The sequence below is a fragment of the Larus michahellis genome, chromosome 3 (assembly GCF_964199755.1).
Source record: "Larus michahellis chromosome 3, bLarMic1.1, whole genome shotgun sequence".
Taxonomy (NCBI): Eukaryota; Metazoa; Chordata; class Aves; order Charadriiformes; family Laridae; genus Larus; species Larus michahellis.
Genome location: NC_133898.1, coordinates 26,623,124 through 26,639,502, shown reverse-complemented (window position 1 = coordinate 26,639,502; position 16,379 = coordinate 26,623,124). Strand labels below are relative to the sequence as shown.

General features: G+C 41.7%; 1 protein-coding gene across 1 annotated transcript; it reads right to left on the bottom strand.

Moving 5' to 3' along the window:
• Positions 1–946: 946 nt before the first annotated feature.
• On the bottom strand, positions 947–11,725 carry SLC30A10 (solute carrier family 30 member 10). Its single transcript, XM_074579306.1, has 4 exons — positions 10,097–11,725; positions 9,564–9,647; positions 5,806–6,042; positions 947–5,060 (listed from the first exon to the last, which is right to left on the bottom strand). Exons 1-4 carry the CDS (start codon positions 10,620–10,622, stop codon positions 4,585–4,587), a joined length of 1,323 nt encoding a protein of 440 aa, XP_074435407.1. The 5' UTR covers positions 10,623–11,725; the 3' UTR covers positions 947–4,584.
• Between the last annotated feature and the right edge of the window lie 4,654 nt (positions 11,726–16,379).

Genomic DNA, 16,379 nt, shown 5'->3' with positions numbered 1-16,379 from the left:
CAAGCTCAGAACAATGGGTTTATTTAAAAATACACTTTATTTACAAGACATTCAAACTTCATTTTGAAAAAATTTAACTGTACATAAAACTTCAAGTAATTTTTCACTAATAGTTAGTAAAACCACAGTGAGATTTTCCATTCATTGATTCAGTAACCATGGAAATTACATTTTGGCACATTATTTAAATCACATAATGAACAGAAAAACTGAAGGAAACGTTTAAGCAACACAACTCCATAAATGTAACAACTTTATACAGTGATATCCTTTTGCCAAGGTATCACTGTTTAAATACAGTATTTAACATAGAAAGTGCTTCCACTGTACAGCAGAGTAAGTAGTAGAACCTATGGAAATCTTCATAGTGTTTGGATTATCTTTTCAGAAACGTCCTTCTTGTCTGCTTTCCAGTTAGTGATCCAAATTTCCCCAAAGATGCTAATGACTAACGAACCCTTGTGATTTCATTATACCTTTTCAGGCTTAGAAACCAACTTTCTTTAAAAAGCTGGTTCAGGTGGAGTGTTTATAAAGAATTTAAATATATATAAATATATATATATATATATTTATATGTCAGGAAGACTACTTAGACAACACTTCCACACGGATCACAGGAGACAAAACAGTCCCTGGAGTAACTCACATCAAGCCATCCATAGACCTTGGGTGATGAACTTCACTTTGGAAAAATACAGATGCTGGCATATTCCCTTCAAAGTTCAGGAAAAAAGGGAGCATTCAGGATGGTAAGCATTATAATCAGGTAGGGGAGGGGGAAAGAATAGAAAGAACTAAACAAGGTCAAAAAGTGTTTTGCGATGGTAAAGTGTATCATATAGTGAAAGCAGGTGAATTTCAATAAAGTGGAGTGCAAAAATTAAGCCAGTGCATAAAAGAGGTATTTCTAAACTGTATTACAGGTACATCAGCACGATCAGGCTAGCAAAATGATACTGCTTTTATTGATGAGACAAAGAATAAGAAAAACATTAAGAGGAAAAAAACCGCAGTGGCAGTACAAGTCAAAACAAGTATCTCGAAGAACACAAGGAGAAGGAAGTCAACTGAAAACTTGGTAACACAGAAGCAACACTCCTAAAAATAGCATCAGTTATTTTTCTTTACATAGAAGAGCAAAGGCAAGATCTGCATTTAGAGACTTACAGGAGAAGGGAACATTAACTATCAAATTGACGCGTTTGGTTAAAGGATAACATATGAAGAGGTGACAAAAACATGAATTTGCTTTAAAGAAAGGCCCACAACTGATGAAGGCCAGTAAATTTCTTTTGCATTCAATGCCATGTTAATTTATTCCAGATTTCCCTCTTGCTCCAAAACTATCTGCCAAGGCTAGCAAATGTTTAGTCGTCATACAACTTTGTCACGTGTATGAATGGTTATGGATCAGAGGGCCACATAAACTGGACAACTGGTTGAAAATCACCTGTCTTTTAAGCAGATTTCTTTTGCTACGGACAGTGATGGACAGATGGGGGACAACCACCACAAGAGAAACTGAATGCCATAATGGTGCAATCAGAAGGGAGTAATTGAAGAGGACAGGGTAGCACAATCAATCTGCAATCATGAGAAATTTTACATTACTGAATTGGAGGGGGGAAAAGCAATTAAGCTAAAGAGGCCAGAGAAGGGATTTTTAATGACAGTGCAATATGCTACAAAACTGAATTTAGAACAAGTGCCCACAGATAAGGCCAAATACTGAAATACACTGCATTTCAAAACAAGGTGAGCGTACTTCAAGAGAATTAGAAGAGATATGCCAAGAACTGAAGAGAGATAAACCAATACCAAATAGACACTGAGTGGAATGAAGTCTTCTACAAAAGTAGAGAGGGGCCACCCAGTAGAGCTTAGTTGTGCCCCACTTAAAACAGAGGAGAAAAATATGTTGCTGTAGGACTCAAAGGAAGGCAAGGATACCGGGTCAGAAACCTTAGCTGCGTACCCTGAAAGTCCCTACACATAAAATGCAGATTCACCTCATCAATAATACAGCTCTGTTGGTTTTGCTTGCTTAAGTAATAAAGCAAATTTTAAATCTGCTTGTTTTCTAGACCTAAAGATTTCTATAATCCCTGGTATTCTCCTATTTATCCACAGGCAACAATTACAGTACATTCAACCAGACAAGAAGTTTAAGAATGTTACTTCATTATATTTTCATGTTACAACACTTTCAAAACCTTAAAAAAATAGATAACCACAGTTCTAAGAAACACTGGAAGGATAAAGAAAAAGATGGTCTATTTTGCCAAATGCCCCAATGCTACACATACTAGTGTTCTCTAATTCCAGAGTAAACAATACTGCCATCCCACCTTTCAGCCATTTAATAAAATGTATGTATAAAAAGATTACCTGATGTAAGACACAAATGCGTAACTATGAAAGGGTGCTTGTTTTAGAGGATAACCGGTAAGCAAATTTTCCCATAGACTTTGTTGTTATTTTGGGAGCTTTCTATTCCAGTTCTCAAAAAAACCTACAAATATATTTGTTATTTACATGTAAAACATCACCTCAGATGAAAAAAAGGACAAAGAGAACAGAAGAAAGGGCTGTCTTCCTTTATGCTACATACTTTCAACAGACAGGGCAATTCTTACAATGTTTCCTGATTTACACTAATTCGTGCAATAACGCCAAGCGAGATCCTGCTGCTTTCACGTCTGCTGCTGCCAACAGAATGAAACTGACTGGAGGATTAAGCTTTCGATTATACTAACAGATAGCTTATTTATGTAACAAACCTAAGATGGAAGGCTACAAAATATATTAATTCACCCAAGAATCTGTTCAAAAGGGGCAACTACAAATCTAGAAATGGGCTATTTAGGCTGCAATCACTGCTTCAGTAAATACAATTTTCCAACCAGCAAAACAGCCTGCTGTGTGTTTTAATATTCATTGACTTAACGTAATTGTCCTTATTAATAAGGAGTTGGCTGCTTTCAAGCCAGCCTTACAAGGCGGCCCTGCTATTTTCCCAGCCCAGGCAGGAAATCAATTTTCCCTTTCTGTTAAAGTGTCACTGAGGTAAAGACACCACTATTTTATAGAGGTGTCCCCATAAACAGATGAATAAAATAGCCAGCCCAGGCCACACAGACCCTTGAAAGACTGCTTTTGACAGCAGAATGTATTTGAAAGCTTCTGGATCTGGTCTGTATAGCTGTTGAGGCTAAGAACTACACACCCTGTGGATTAGATAGTGGGTTTCCTCTCCTAAAAACTTGGAGAACAGACCTGACCTAAATCCAGCACTGGTGACAGGGCACATCATCTTGTTTTCTTTAGAGCACCCTTGCATGCTTTTCAAAAAGAAATAGCAGCAAAGAGATAAAGGAATTGCTTCACTACATACACTTTGAAATACACTATTGGGCACGGGGAGGATGGGCAGGGAGGAGGGGAAGACTTAGACCTTTACAATAAATCAGCAAGAAATAATCAGGACTAAACAAGGAAAAATTACCTGTGTTGGGTTTTCGTTTTGTTTTTAAAGCTTCCTCCATGTGATAACATTGCATATAAAACTTTAAAGGGACTTCTTAATTAATACAATATTAAATTGTGTCTTAATAATATAACTGCAGGATTTTAACTGTTCATAATAAACATATTAGCTTATTTATTCAGCATGAATAATGACAGAGGATACTGCAATCATCTCGCACAATGATGAATTAAGACCATGGCTATTATAACTTCTGTTGTCAGGAGGAAAATAAAATAATAAAAGAGACTGAGTTGTACAATCACAACAGCGAACAAGATAAAAGTTAACTGGATGACTGCCTGCATTTCCATTTGCTAGATTCAGTACAGACAACATTAATAAGTATTTCTTTGCTATCATGACAAGAAAGCTATTCTTTAGCATACTTATCTGTGATTAGGCTAGGACTCCAGTATTACTAGTAGAGAAGCAAAACCAGCTTCTGCTCTGTCCCTAAATACAAGAGTCAATCAAGAAAATAATGCAACTCAAAATTCCTGAGTGCTTCCCTTCCCCCTTAGACACTCTAAATTTCATTCACAAACCCCAATGGCCACAAGCACAAGCATCACTGTTAAAAATGAACTGTCTATGCAAAAATGGGTTTTAAAGATCAGTAAAGCATCTCTACTGAAGGCCTTTATAAATACACAGTACTTCAGCCCAGTACAATCGTTAACTGGCCACAGGGCTTTCAGGAAAGAGCTCACTTCATCAGAAAAGGCCAGAGTTGCATTCCCAGTGCCACTCGCCATTAAATGTAAGCATCAGTGCAGACAGCAATACACCTCATCCACTCTTACAACAGAAATTCACACACAGTTTGGTAAGGAACTGGGTTAGGCTGTATCAGAAAAATCTTAGATGAATGCAACACCCTTCATGGAAATATTAATCCTTATTTCAGATAAAACGGGTTTTTAGGTGTATTTTGGTTTACAGCTAAAGCACAGAAATCTTTTTGCCACGCCAACGTCAGCTTCAGCCACTGATGACCCCCTTCCCAGCCGGGATATGTTTGTTCTGTGAAAACATTACACAGAGGGAATTGCTTAAAGTCGTGTACTGCTCAACTGTGATTTGTCATCAGACACACCATAATTTTTCACATTTTGAATGCCATCCTCTACCTGTGGGTACTCGATAGGGATTTCAGTATCATTTTTACTTGAACCATTGTCTTTATGCTGTGCAGAAAGGCAACTATCTTTTTTCTCAGTGTAGCCATTAGTTTTAGCCAGGGGGTGCTCCCGCTGACTGCAGCACAGCTGAGAGTCACAAGCTTTTGAGATGCATGGTGAGCTGCACAGTAGCTGGGAGGTCTTGTGGTCAACGTACTCAGGCTGGATGGTCACAGAATGGATCCCTGTTTCGTGGAAAACCTTCCGTATTTGATAAGCAGCATCTTGGTAATCAGCAGGGGTTTGACACTTGATATGAAGAGTAGCAATATTCTTCCCACCTGCAAGCTCCCAAACATGCACTTCATGAAGGCTGCTAACCCCTGGTACACGAGCTAGTCTGTCAGCTGGAAAACGTTAAGAGAAAGATATTAGAGGCTTTGGTGTACTGGCTAATTACTAGCTTTCCCATTAAGAGCCCTATCCGAAAGCAGCAGTCTCCAAACTATCTTTTTGAAAGAGCTGTACTTAATAAATACGCCTACTCCCAGCTGCCTTTTGTTCAACTTCCAGACAACCACACAAGCAGACCACCCATTCTTTTGGGTTCACCCCGTCCCTCAGGCTCCTTAATGGCCGTTTACCAGCCATTCATAGAAGCAAGGTTAGAGCACCACATCCTTGGCCAAACCCACACATCTTCTGGTTTCTTTAGCCCCGAGTATGGTGGAATTCCAGAAATAATCAGTGCTACCCCACAATTAACCAGTGTGGACAATGTCAGAGAGCTACACAGTTAACCAACCTTGATGGAAATTTTTAAGCTGTTTTGGAAGAAGCCGGTGCAGGGTTCAGAAATATTGTAATTTAGTGTTGTTTCTTTCACAAACACCCCACACAAAGCATTAACAGCTCAAGACCTGGTATTTTTGATGTACTGTTGGAGTACTACATTCTCAAAATGCATGCCTTAACTAATCCACAGAGATTTGAGTCATGTTGCTAGGACACAGGCATGTGACTGTTTCTCACGGTTCTTGAGAATTTAGAGCTATTACAAGTAAATAATCCAAACGTGTCACTTCAGAAATAACATATGCATTGAAATATATCATTAAAATTAATAGCATTTCAACAATAAATCTGACTTACTCAGTAGTTGCATATTAACACCTTTGGGAACCATCTGCAACAAAATAGTTGAGGTCTCTTTGATAAGCGGGAATGCAGAAGACAAGATGATGAACACCATAATTATTGTCAGGCTTGGATCGATGTAGCACTGCCAATTACATGGAGCATTCTCCAGAGGAAGTATCTGGAAGATTGTAGCGGCAACTACCACAACTACAGATCCAAGTGCATCTCCCATAACATGCAAAAGAACACCTGAAAGAAATGGCACAATTTCCATTACTGTGTTGTTATTTTGTTGGGGGGTTTGTTTGTTTGTTTGTTTGGGTTTTTTTTTGGGGGGGGAGGAGTAAAGCTACATTTTTCAAATCTGTTCTACTTGACATGAAAAATGCAATATTCCAAGCAGTAACATCATAATCAAAGTTTTCAGTAACGGCTTTCAGAAGAAAACAGCAAGGGAAATACCAACTCTGAACTACAGCTCTTAAGAGGGATGCATTATTAAACATGTAGGGTATGCTAGCAACTGTGGTCCAACTGCAATGCCATGGCAACGTAAAATGTGTTTGCTTAAATGCCTGCGGATTATTAAGAGATCCTGGCACATTATATCTCAATTAAAAATTGGTGACTAAATCTATCCATTCTACCATGGAAGCTAAGAGAGCCACAGACCACCCCCAGTAACAGTTCTCCTCCTCCATCAGCGTCTATGACACTTTTGAAATCTGAAAAATTACCTAAGTAAGCCCATTCCTATGGCTCCAAACACCTTCAAACTCCAATTTTTGGATCAAGCTTGATTACTAGTCATATTAAACTTTGTCCCACCAAGGCTACTAGCCCTTAGATCCTAAAAAAAAAAAAATAATAATCAGAATCTGGTCTGAAAGTCAGTGACATGGATGCCACAGTTTAATATGTGCCTGGACTACTCTAAATTGAGAGGAATGCTGGGTACCACTTTTTACATCTATAGATATGTTCTTGCACAAAAGGTAAAGACACCAAACAGGCTGTTGTAATAATACATTTTTAGCTGCCCTTTCAACTACGATGACCAAAGTAATCTTCTTGCTATAAAGTTACAATAATCTAAGAACTCCTTTTTCTTTTTGACTACTTTACATAATCTTCCCTCTTCCCACCATTGCTCAAATGCACTCCAGTTTTGTCAGTCTTTACTGTTCAGACTCAGACTTCATCCCAGCCCATGCCTAATTCATAACATCTCTAAATATATTAAGTTAATTTCTTTGCCAATACATTTTATTTGGAGCCTACGAGGCAATAAAATGGACATCTCCTTTTAAAATCCCTATGACGAGCACTTTCAAGAGCTTCACTCCAATTTAATCACATCCTCTGGGCTGAAGAAGCTGTAAAAGGCTCTGAAACTCATTAACAACACAGCAAAGACTTTTGTCTCAAGGTTTAATAAGACTTTTGACTGGTGATGCTGGACACTGGATTAGATCTAGAGCCATGGTTGTGCTGCCGTTTCCTGCCAGCTCTTCGCATGAACATTGATCTTCAGTGTGAGAAAGGAAGGCAATAACCACCAGAGCTCCACTGAATCACTTGTGTCAGATAAGAAAGTACAAACTTCCAGCGAGCACAGTCCTTTCTGTTGGAGTCAGGCATGTTCTGCCCCATTTGGCAGACTCCCACAGGGCTTTACTCCTCCTAACAGTGTTGCAGTGTTTCCTTTTCACTTACAAATAATCCCGATTCAGCATGGGCTATCAGCTACTGCACGAACAAGAGGGAGAGGCGGGATGCAACTGCCAAAGCAACTAACTAACAGCTTAAAAAGAACAGGAAAATGTTTCAGAAAGTCTTCTTTTGAATTAAGAAAAAACAGTAAGCATGTCAGAATTATGACAAATTATGAATTGAGAATGTGGAATTTGAAAATGCTTATTTTACATTATTAACATGGTTAATATATACATCTTGATTACGTATCACATAATGAAGGCCTAGACAGAAATGAACCCGTTTCCCTATAGACCCCCTAAAGCTATGGTTATAAAATAGAACTGAAAATGGATTTTTAGTAAATAAAGTCAGTATGGCAAGACCATAGGTAACACATAATTTCCAGCAGCTTGTGTTGGAAAGTCTGAAATACTCTGCATATACTCAAGAAGTAAAAGGGATAATTTTACACTACAATAATTAACTCAGGCAGAATGACTGGATTCCTGTTCCTACCACTTTTAAAAATCAAGGAACCAATTCCTCTACCAATCCATTTTGTCCAGCCATGCTTTTCAGGGAGGCTCTGATTCTATAATGTACAGAATTTTTTGTCAAGTGATTATGAAGTAAGTATAGCTATACAAATAACTTACAACAGCAAAGAAAAAACACAGATTTCAAATCAGAATTTTAAAGACGTATCTGTAACACTGGCTAAAGAGACAAAGAATATTTGTAAGGACAATAAAAAAAGATTTTGCAAAGATGACAGACTAAAGTTAAAGTGGCACTTAGAGAAAAAGGCTCTTTTTAAAAGTTAAAGATGACAGGTATCTTAAAATAACCAATACAAAACTCCTTATCCTTCAGACGTATTTGAAAGTTTCCAGCATCATTATGCCTAAGCATTGTTGTTGAGGCAAGTAAGGTCTTCCCTAAAATACACTCATCGGCTTCTTACCCTTCTCTTCTCCATCCCTGAAAGTGATGGTTTGCTTTTCCTGCTCCAGTAATCTTACCACTATAATGCCATAATATCCAGTGACATCAATTTCTAGAAGTTCAGGAAAGTATTGTGGCTCTGGCACATGATTTGATTTCCAAAGTGTCTTCCCTTACAGACACATTTGTGTAAGACTGAAAACACTTTTGAAAGACTGACAGATAGACACAGAACCAAAAAAAAAACCAAACAACTGAACCCCAGGTGCCTGACTGCCATGTCAACCTCTTTAAGATTAATTCACGTGATGCCAATTCACACAAGTTCGGAGGAATATCAGATGCTGATAGGTGACCATAAGAAGCCTGAAATTACCATCCTGTTTCAGCTTTCTGGCAGCCCTTCCCTTGAGGGACAAACTCAATGTTTAATATACTGAAAGGTACCTGCTTTTGACACTGCTCAGAATAGGTATGTAAAGGTGCATGCATATAAACACCTATACAGACAGGGAAAGAGACACTTGGTTGATTTATTTCACTCTGCAGATACACAGTGACCTGCCAAGCTCTACGTAAGAAGGGCTGATACTGTCACACTCTCTCAGGGGCAGGTTCACAGTTCAAGGACCTGGCAAAACACTGTGCTGAAGCACCAGTTTCAGCACCTTTCTCCTCGTGCTGACTACAAAACATGGTTAACCTCGAGTTTTAAAGAAATTCTGCTTTCTGCCCAAAAGCATTTTAAAGTTGAAAACTGCTCAAGTACTACAGCAGTGACACCCAAAGAAGCACCTCATTGATATCTGCTTTACCTTCTTATAAGGCCTCTAGTGACTCAAGCTTAGTGCAAGAGGCTTTGTCTCCTTTCCAAAAAGTTCAGCTGCAGTCTTCTAAAGAACTAAAATCAAAATGTAAACACACTTGGAGCCAAAGTAGCATCACACAATTTTTTTGTCATCTATGCCATTTCATACAACCAAAACCCTTCTGCTAAAGATAACTGTGTCCATATACATAGAAGAGCGCTGGGCTTTTGCTCATATTTGAGAAAAAAAAAATCTGAAATGGAAATCAGAAAGCATTTAAAGTTAATACAGTATTAGCAATATACCCCCCTGCTGTACCTCTGATGTTCAACGCTTCAGATTTTTTCTCTTTTTTCTTCTCAGGCCCCTCTTCAGGGCTCTTTTGGTCATTTGGTGAATCACCTGCATTCAAAGAAGAAACGCTGTGTTGTGTATAAGTTCTACAAACAGAAAAAACATCATCCTTCTCAAAACCAACTTATTTCAGAGATTACAAGCAAAAAAAAAAAAAAAAACAAACAACAAACCCTAAAGAAAACAAGCCAAAACATTTTCCATGCAGCTATTTGAGCAGCACCTCCCTCCCCTGTCCAAAGGGGACACCAGTGTAAAGTACAAGGTGAAAGAGTTGGTGGGTGTCCAAGGCAGCTTAGTGAAATTCCCCGGAGCCCACGGGTGGGTTTGGGGCTACAAAAGGGCCCAGAGGATGGTTCCCGCAGCTCGGCGGGTCCCGAGGGCAAACAGGAGGGAAAGCGGGGACAGGGAGGGATGGGGAAGGGTGCGAGGGGCAGGGAGACGTGCAGGACATGAGGATGGCAAGGCGAGGCGGCGAGGATGCAGCCGAAAGGCACCTGCTTCATCCTCCTGCCCCGTTGGGGCACTGCTGGGCACAGCTGGCAGCGCGGTGGCAGCAGGTGATGGGGCGGGCGACTGGCGGCGACGACGATGGTGGCGGCAGCAGGCGCCCCAGTCCTGGAAGACGAGGAGCCCCACGAGGTTGACAGCGAGGCCGAGGGTGCCGACAATGAGCACCAGCTGGGCGTCGTCGATGGGCTCGGGCCGGGCCAGGCGGAGGATGGCCTCCACGAAGATGGTGAAGCAGAGGGCGGTGAGGAAGACGGCGTTGCTGAGGGCCCCCACTGCTTCGGCGCGGCTGTAGCCGTAGGTGGCCCGGGGGCCCCGGCGGCTGCGGCGGGCGATGCGCCCCGTGGAGAGGCCCACACAGAGGGAGATGAGGTCCGAGAGCATGTTGAAGGAGTCGGACACCAGCGCGATGGAGTTGCCCAGGTAGCCCGACACCAGCTCGGCCACGAAGAAGCCGACGGTGAGCACCAGCATGAAGATGAGGCGGCACGTCTTCCCCGAGTACCGCCCCATGGCGGCGGCCGCTCCCGCTGGCGCCCCTCTCCGCGCTAGCCCCGGGGCATGCCCCGCCGACCCGCAGCCAGCGCCGCCGACCCGCAACAAGCGCGGCCGCCCCGGCCCTTAACACCGCCGCCGCCGCCCGCCCCGCCGCGCCGCGCCGCGCCGCGCCGCACCGCGCCGGGCCCCGCCCGCCGCCCTGCCCCGCAGGGGGGGCACCGCCCGCACACCCCCGCCGCCGCCACCGCCCCCCGGGTGAGGGGCTGCGGGGGACCACCGCCGCCCGCCCGCCCGCCGCTGCGGAGCTCCCCTTCCCGCGGCTGACGGCTCGTTAGGAACGACGGTGGCTTACGCGAAATAAATAAAACAGGGAATGAATAGGAAACAAAAAGGCGGCGGGAAGGCGCAGAGCTGAGAGGCCGGCCGGCGAAGGGACCGCTCGGGGGGGGGCGGGCAGAGCCCCTCCAGAAAATACCAAAAGGCCGCCGCTGTCCTGCCCGCCCTCCGGGACGGCAGGTACCTCCGCGCTGCCCGAATCCGTTTCAGTGACGGATCCCGTAACTGTACCCGTTCTGGGGCTTTAGTGATAGCTTAAGTGGGAAATCGAAGGATAGGGTGCCATCTACTGCACCGGGTCACCTCCTGCAGAGAGACTGTAAATGGTGTGTCGAAACAGTAGCTAAGCGTGCATGAACCTGTCGTCAGCCTATGAGGAAAATCTTTTCATGCATTTTTTTCACCCTACAGAATAATCTATAAGAAGCATAATAAATGAGTAAACTTCTACCTTGTTTTTATAGATTTTGGTTGTTGTTGTTGTTACGACAGTTCTTGGGAGAGCGGTGCCTCTGCACGCAAATGGAAAAAGGACAGAGCCAAATTGCTAGTACCGCATTTCGGGATGATGGGAGCCACTCGATAATCAAAGGAGGTGCCGGGAAATTAAGCCGTTCTCAACTCTGGTGTTGTCAAAAACAACTGATAATGTCACTAGATTTTCAGTGACCCCAGGCTGGACTTGGGATTGATCATCATACAGTTCTTTTTCATGTTTGACTTCAGAAGTAGGTAAAAAAGAAAATCAGAACTGGCACCAATAATAAATAAAAGACGTAAGAACTAAAGAAAATAACGTCCTTAAAATTATATCCTGCTAGAGTCTGGAGTATTTCAATTATGCAAGGGGCACAGCAGCGCTGGAGGTACTGCTTCAGCAGTTGCGATTCACACTGAAGTGCCACATCAAACATTTCACCACAGTTGACAAAGTGTACATCACAATCAGATAATAAAGCAGCATGACAGGGAGGGCCAGTCAAGTCCCTCCTACCAAAGATGGTGTTCTCTACAACCAGAAATTCATTAAAAGCCCTCAGGAATTTCCTCTTTCTTCTAACTCCGAAGCAATTGCATTGTTACAGCTGTTAATGGAGTTTGATCCCTTGCTTGAATACCTCTTTTAAATGAGGCTTCTCAATTTCACCTCAATTCTGTGTATACAACCAAAGGCTTTCTTACACATAACCCAAGATGTATCTAAACCCCTGGAGTGGACATAACTAGCCGTTCAGGGGACATTTTCCTGTGTTATCTGCAAGGATTAACACACGGAACTCCCAATTAACTGGAGATTCTTGTGCATGTCCTTCACACATTCAATGCCCGAGCAATGAAAGTACCCTGCAATGTTCAAATTAACAAATGCATAAAAATAAATGTGTTTAAAAGAAGCTCACCATAAAGATAAACAGAGTAGTGAGAGGAGATAGCATAATTTACATCAACACACATTTCAGCTCTATAATTACATCTACCAACATAAGATGAGAGATTTTAAACAGTTGTGCCAAATAAAAAGCAGTGGGACATAGGTGGAACAAAAAGAAGAAAAATATATAAGAGTTATAGGAAGTTAAATAGTCTATTAGATGTAAACTTTAAAATGACAGGCTATATCTTCTTTACTATAATTAATGACAGAAAATTCTGGCACTTCACTTACAAGCAAAAAAATAATTTACTAAAGCTCAGCTCATTCTATTTGCATAGAACTGAAAAGAATTTCCAGCGGTTCTTATTTTAGGAAGACATATAATACAGTAGCTGGAACATCACTAATCCGCCCGTGCAAAATATACATTAATTCTCTTTGAAAAAAAAACAACGTGTCATAGCCCTGAACTCACTTCAAAAACATAAAAATATCACCGTTATTTTGAAGAAATAGAGCTAAAAATATTACTTTCAGCAAATAAGGCTGTGACTAAGTCCTCTGACATGGAGCACAATTACAGATGACTCACTGAAGAAGTCAGAAGCAATACACGTTCAGAGCCTCGTCTCTGAACCTGTGTCTGCTGAGCCATTGATTCTTCCTTCTTCTGCCTGTCGAGCTCACGCATCTCAATCTGCTTCTCACAATACAGCGTCAGTCTGAGCACCACATGCTGACACAGGAACAGAGCAATGTCTGTGCTGGATTAGACCAGAGGTCCGTCTCTGAACTATTTCCAGTTCCCGTCTACATCTGTTGGAGGTGAGGGAACCAAACCAGCAGAGTCTTCAGAGCACAGGTCAGCCACAGATTGATACAGAGGCACAGCAAAGGTCCCAACTCTCTCCTTTACTCCTTTCCCAGTCCTGCTTCCTGTTTGATTCACTTTATGTCTTCTGAGCATTTAGCAAACGTTTTTATGGAACTGAATCATTCTCTCCTGCTTTCTGTTTCTCCTCTTCTGACCAGTTATTTACCCATGCAAGGGCCTTTCCCTTTGCTCTACGGCTGCTTACAAAGCCTCTTGGAAATCCAAGTTTTCACTCACCCCACTACACATCCAAGCCTCCCTGGCCCTCTTCATCCAGGTACCACTACCACTTCAAGACAAATTACTCCTAAAACTGTCATCTGAACAAAAGTACACAATCATTCTTGTTCAGCAAGTCATCACTTCCAATAAGAAGAATAATTAATTTAGCTCACTCTTCAGAATAAAGACTGCATTATCCCCATAGTTCTTTTGCACTTCGATCCTCTTCCACACAGTCCAAAAGAAAGACTTGATCCTGCACAAAGGAGGCACCGACGCCGTTACCAAGGGTTTCACTCAGGCTCTTCCCCCTTGTGGACCCGACCGTTCTGCTTGCACCGATCTGCTTACAGCAGCGGAAAGTTTGATCTCAAATCCTTTTAGAAAGGAACCGTGTTTCTGATTGTTTTGCAGCATGCTTAGTATTTTTGTGTGTTTTATACTGACTGCAGACATTCAACAATATAATGTTACAGTTCAGCGTATTTATCCAGGACAGAGATTGCCTGAATAAGCTATATACTGTTAAACAACACAATCAATCAACCTAGATATCTCCAGTCCCTCTGTTTCTAACTATGCTGAGTTGAACAAGTCACTCATAGGAGGCTCAGAAAAAGTTGACCAACACCTTGGTCTTCTGAATTATTTGCCAACTTTCGTTTCAGCTACAATACTTCTAGAAAAGGTGTTGCTGCAGTTTATTCATCCTAATCAGGCACAGGAATTGGTAAAATTCTTACAAATTGGTAACATTATACAAACAAGGCAACTTTCTGTCTGAACCCCAAAGATGCAAAGCACTCCTGTAAGCTTCTAGATTTCTGTGCGCCAAGTTTTTAAAGTTCTCTACATGCCAATTTTTAACACTTACCCATTGGCAGTCAGGCCCTCTAGCCAACATGCTATGCCCACCTGTGGCCATAAGGGGATGCTTAGGTAGCAGTAAGAGCAGGGTAAGTATATATGATACTTTCCCAGAACACTCTTCAATCTTTCAAGTATTTTCAGCTCAAGTGAGTTTCCAAGCTAGACAGCTGTATTTAGTAGCCCTCAATTAATTTCTCTTCCACCTACTGGTCCAGCCTTTCACTCACCAATGTAGATTTCGACATTGCTTGGCAACAAAGTCCACATATCTTCTACCCATGTGGTGAATGATCACCTCTTTCTCTTTGTTTTGAACCTGGATCCCGCTAGTTTCATTTGGTATACCCTCGTTCTTGTATCGGACGACAGAACAGTCAACGACTACTGACCTTCCCTATGCCACTCCTGGTGCTGCAGACTTCTCTCACACCCTCCTTAAATTTTCAAGGTGACGGGTTAAAATCTACTTAGTTGTTCCTTGCAGAGAAGCCATTAACAGCCTTTGAAAATAGGATATCTCTGTATTATTATGAAATATGACAACAATAACAGCAGTAACAACGGTAATTTTCTTCCACTGATGAATGAAGAATGAAAATAAGATCACTCATAGCCTTTTGGTGCTGTAGAATTTGGATTGTGAAAAATTCATGAAAATAAAGAACTAATTATGAACACTATAATTAAGAGAGATCACTCTTCATCCTGCTTATTAAAGTCCTGGCAGAGATTGCTTTTTAACCCAATATAAAAATGATTTACAAAAGATATTTCAGGAATGATTTGGAGGAAACTAGAGAATGAAAGAAACAAATGCCAACCCACACATCACTGTACATGATAAAGGAGTCATGCCTCTTTAAGACTGTGGGGAGAAAAATATTACATTTGCACTAAAAAGCTGAGGCTGACCCTAGGCGCATTACATTTAAAGTCAGCATCCCTAGCTGTAAGAGCCTGAAACGCAATGGGTGGGTGAGGGTGGACCTTCAGGCTTCATTCCAACAAGACCTGGTGACAGCCCTGAAGGCTCTCATGAAGCTTGTGTAGCTTCGTTTCTTTAAATTAGAAAGGCTGGACCAAATTCATAGCAAACCTAAATTGAAACAATGTGGTCGGCTTTTGCCACAGATAAATCTGACCACAAAATTAATCACAAAATAAACATGGACCAATCAACCTTGTTGTGGAAGGTGGTTAGCACAAGACTATTCTGTTTGCGGGTGGCTTGTTCTTAGCTGTTTGATCATTTTATTTGCATCTCCCTTTAATTCTGCTCAGAACCATACCTGCAAGAGGAAGATGGGGTCTCTTGGCGTATGCTGAAGGGCAGGAGGGCTGGGAAATCAGTTCATTAGGCCTGCTTCTATCCAGGGAGCAGAAGTCTAAAAGCTGGCCCTCAGCAAGAGTTCAGCAGTCTTCATGAAAGTTTTATCAGTGTCCTCGGTGGAGTACAGAGGTGAATGTCCTTGGCTTTTTTAATCACAGCTGTGACTCGTCACAACAGTCCTGAAACTGTCCCAGGGAGGGGAGAGACTGTGGGCTCGCTGGACGTGGAGAACAGATTTTCCGTGCCCTTCCAAAAAAGGACTTGAATACACTGGAAGGTCAATCTGGAATGATGAACCTGTGTGATTATTTAGTTCCTAGCCTGGAACGTCTTCTTTTTGTTAGATTTTTTTTTTTTCTATTTTAAGATGGTTGTTCAGCTTGTTAGGTACAAACCATGATTCCTTGCTCTTATTATCTAGCATAAAGAAACCTTTTACGTACTTTAAGGTATATCCAGTCAGTATCTTCTCTAGCACCTGGATCGTGCTTCCCTGAATATTTCAACTACTTGATAATTCACTTTTTAAAAAGTATAGTTCCATTAAGTTTCCCATATAAATGTCTGTGTCTGTGTATACCTATATATCCATATAACCTTTCCCTACGGGGAAAGCATGTTGCAAAGAACATGAAGAGGAGAAAGCCACTCACTAATTTCATCATTGTAAAGTACATTGAGTCTTACTGCAAAAACTTCATTTTCTACCCCAGCAGCATTTCTAGACTGAAGCTGATACCAAACCCGTGCCTGTGGCAAACTCTC

What these genes read in the sequence shown, in the direction of transcription:
- SLC30A10 (XM_074579306.1), bottom strand. Translation starts at nt 10,622, where the DNA reads ATGGGGCGGTACTCGGGGAAGACGTGCCGCCTCATCTTCATGCTGGTG. An exon ending in TGAAGCGTTGAACATCAGAG is followed by an intron (nt 6,043 to 9,563) that starts GTACAGCAGGGG and finishes CATTTCTTTCAG; the next exon opens with GTGTTCTTTTGCATGTTATG. An exon ending in TGTTAATATGCAACTACTGA is followed by an intron (nt 5,061 to 5,805) that starts GTAAGTCAGATT and finishes AACGTTTTCCAG; the next exon opens with CTGACAGACTAGCTCGTGTA.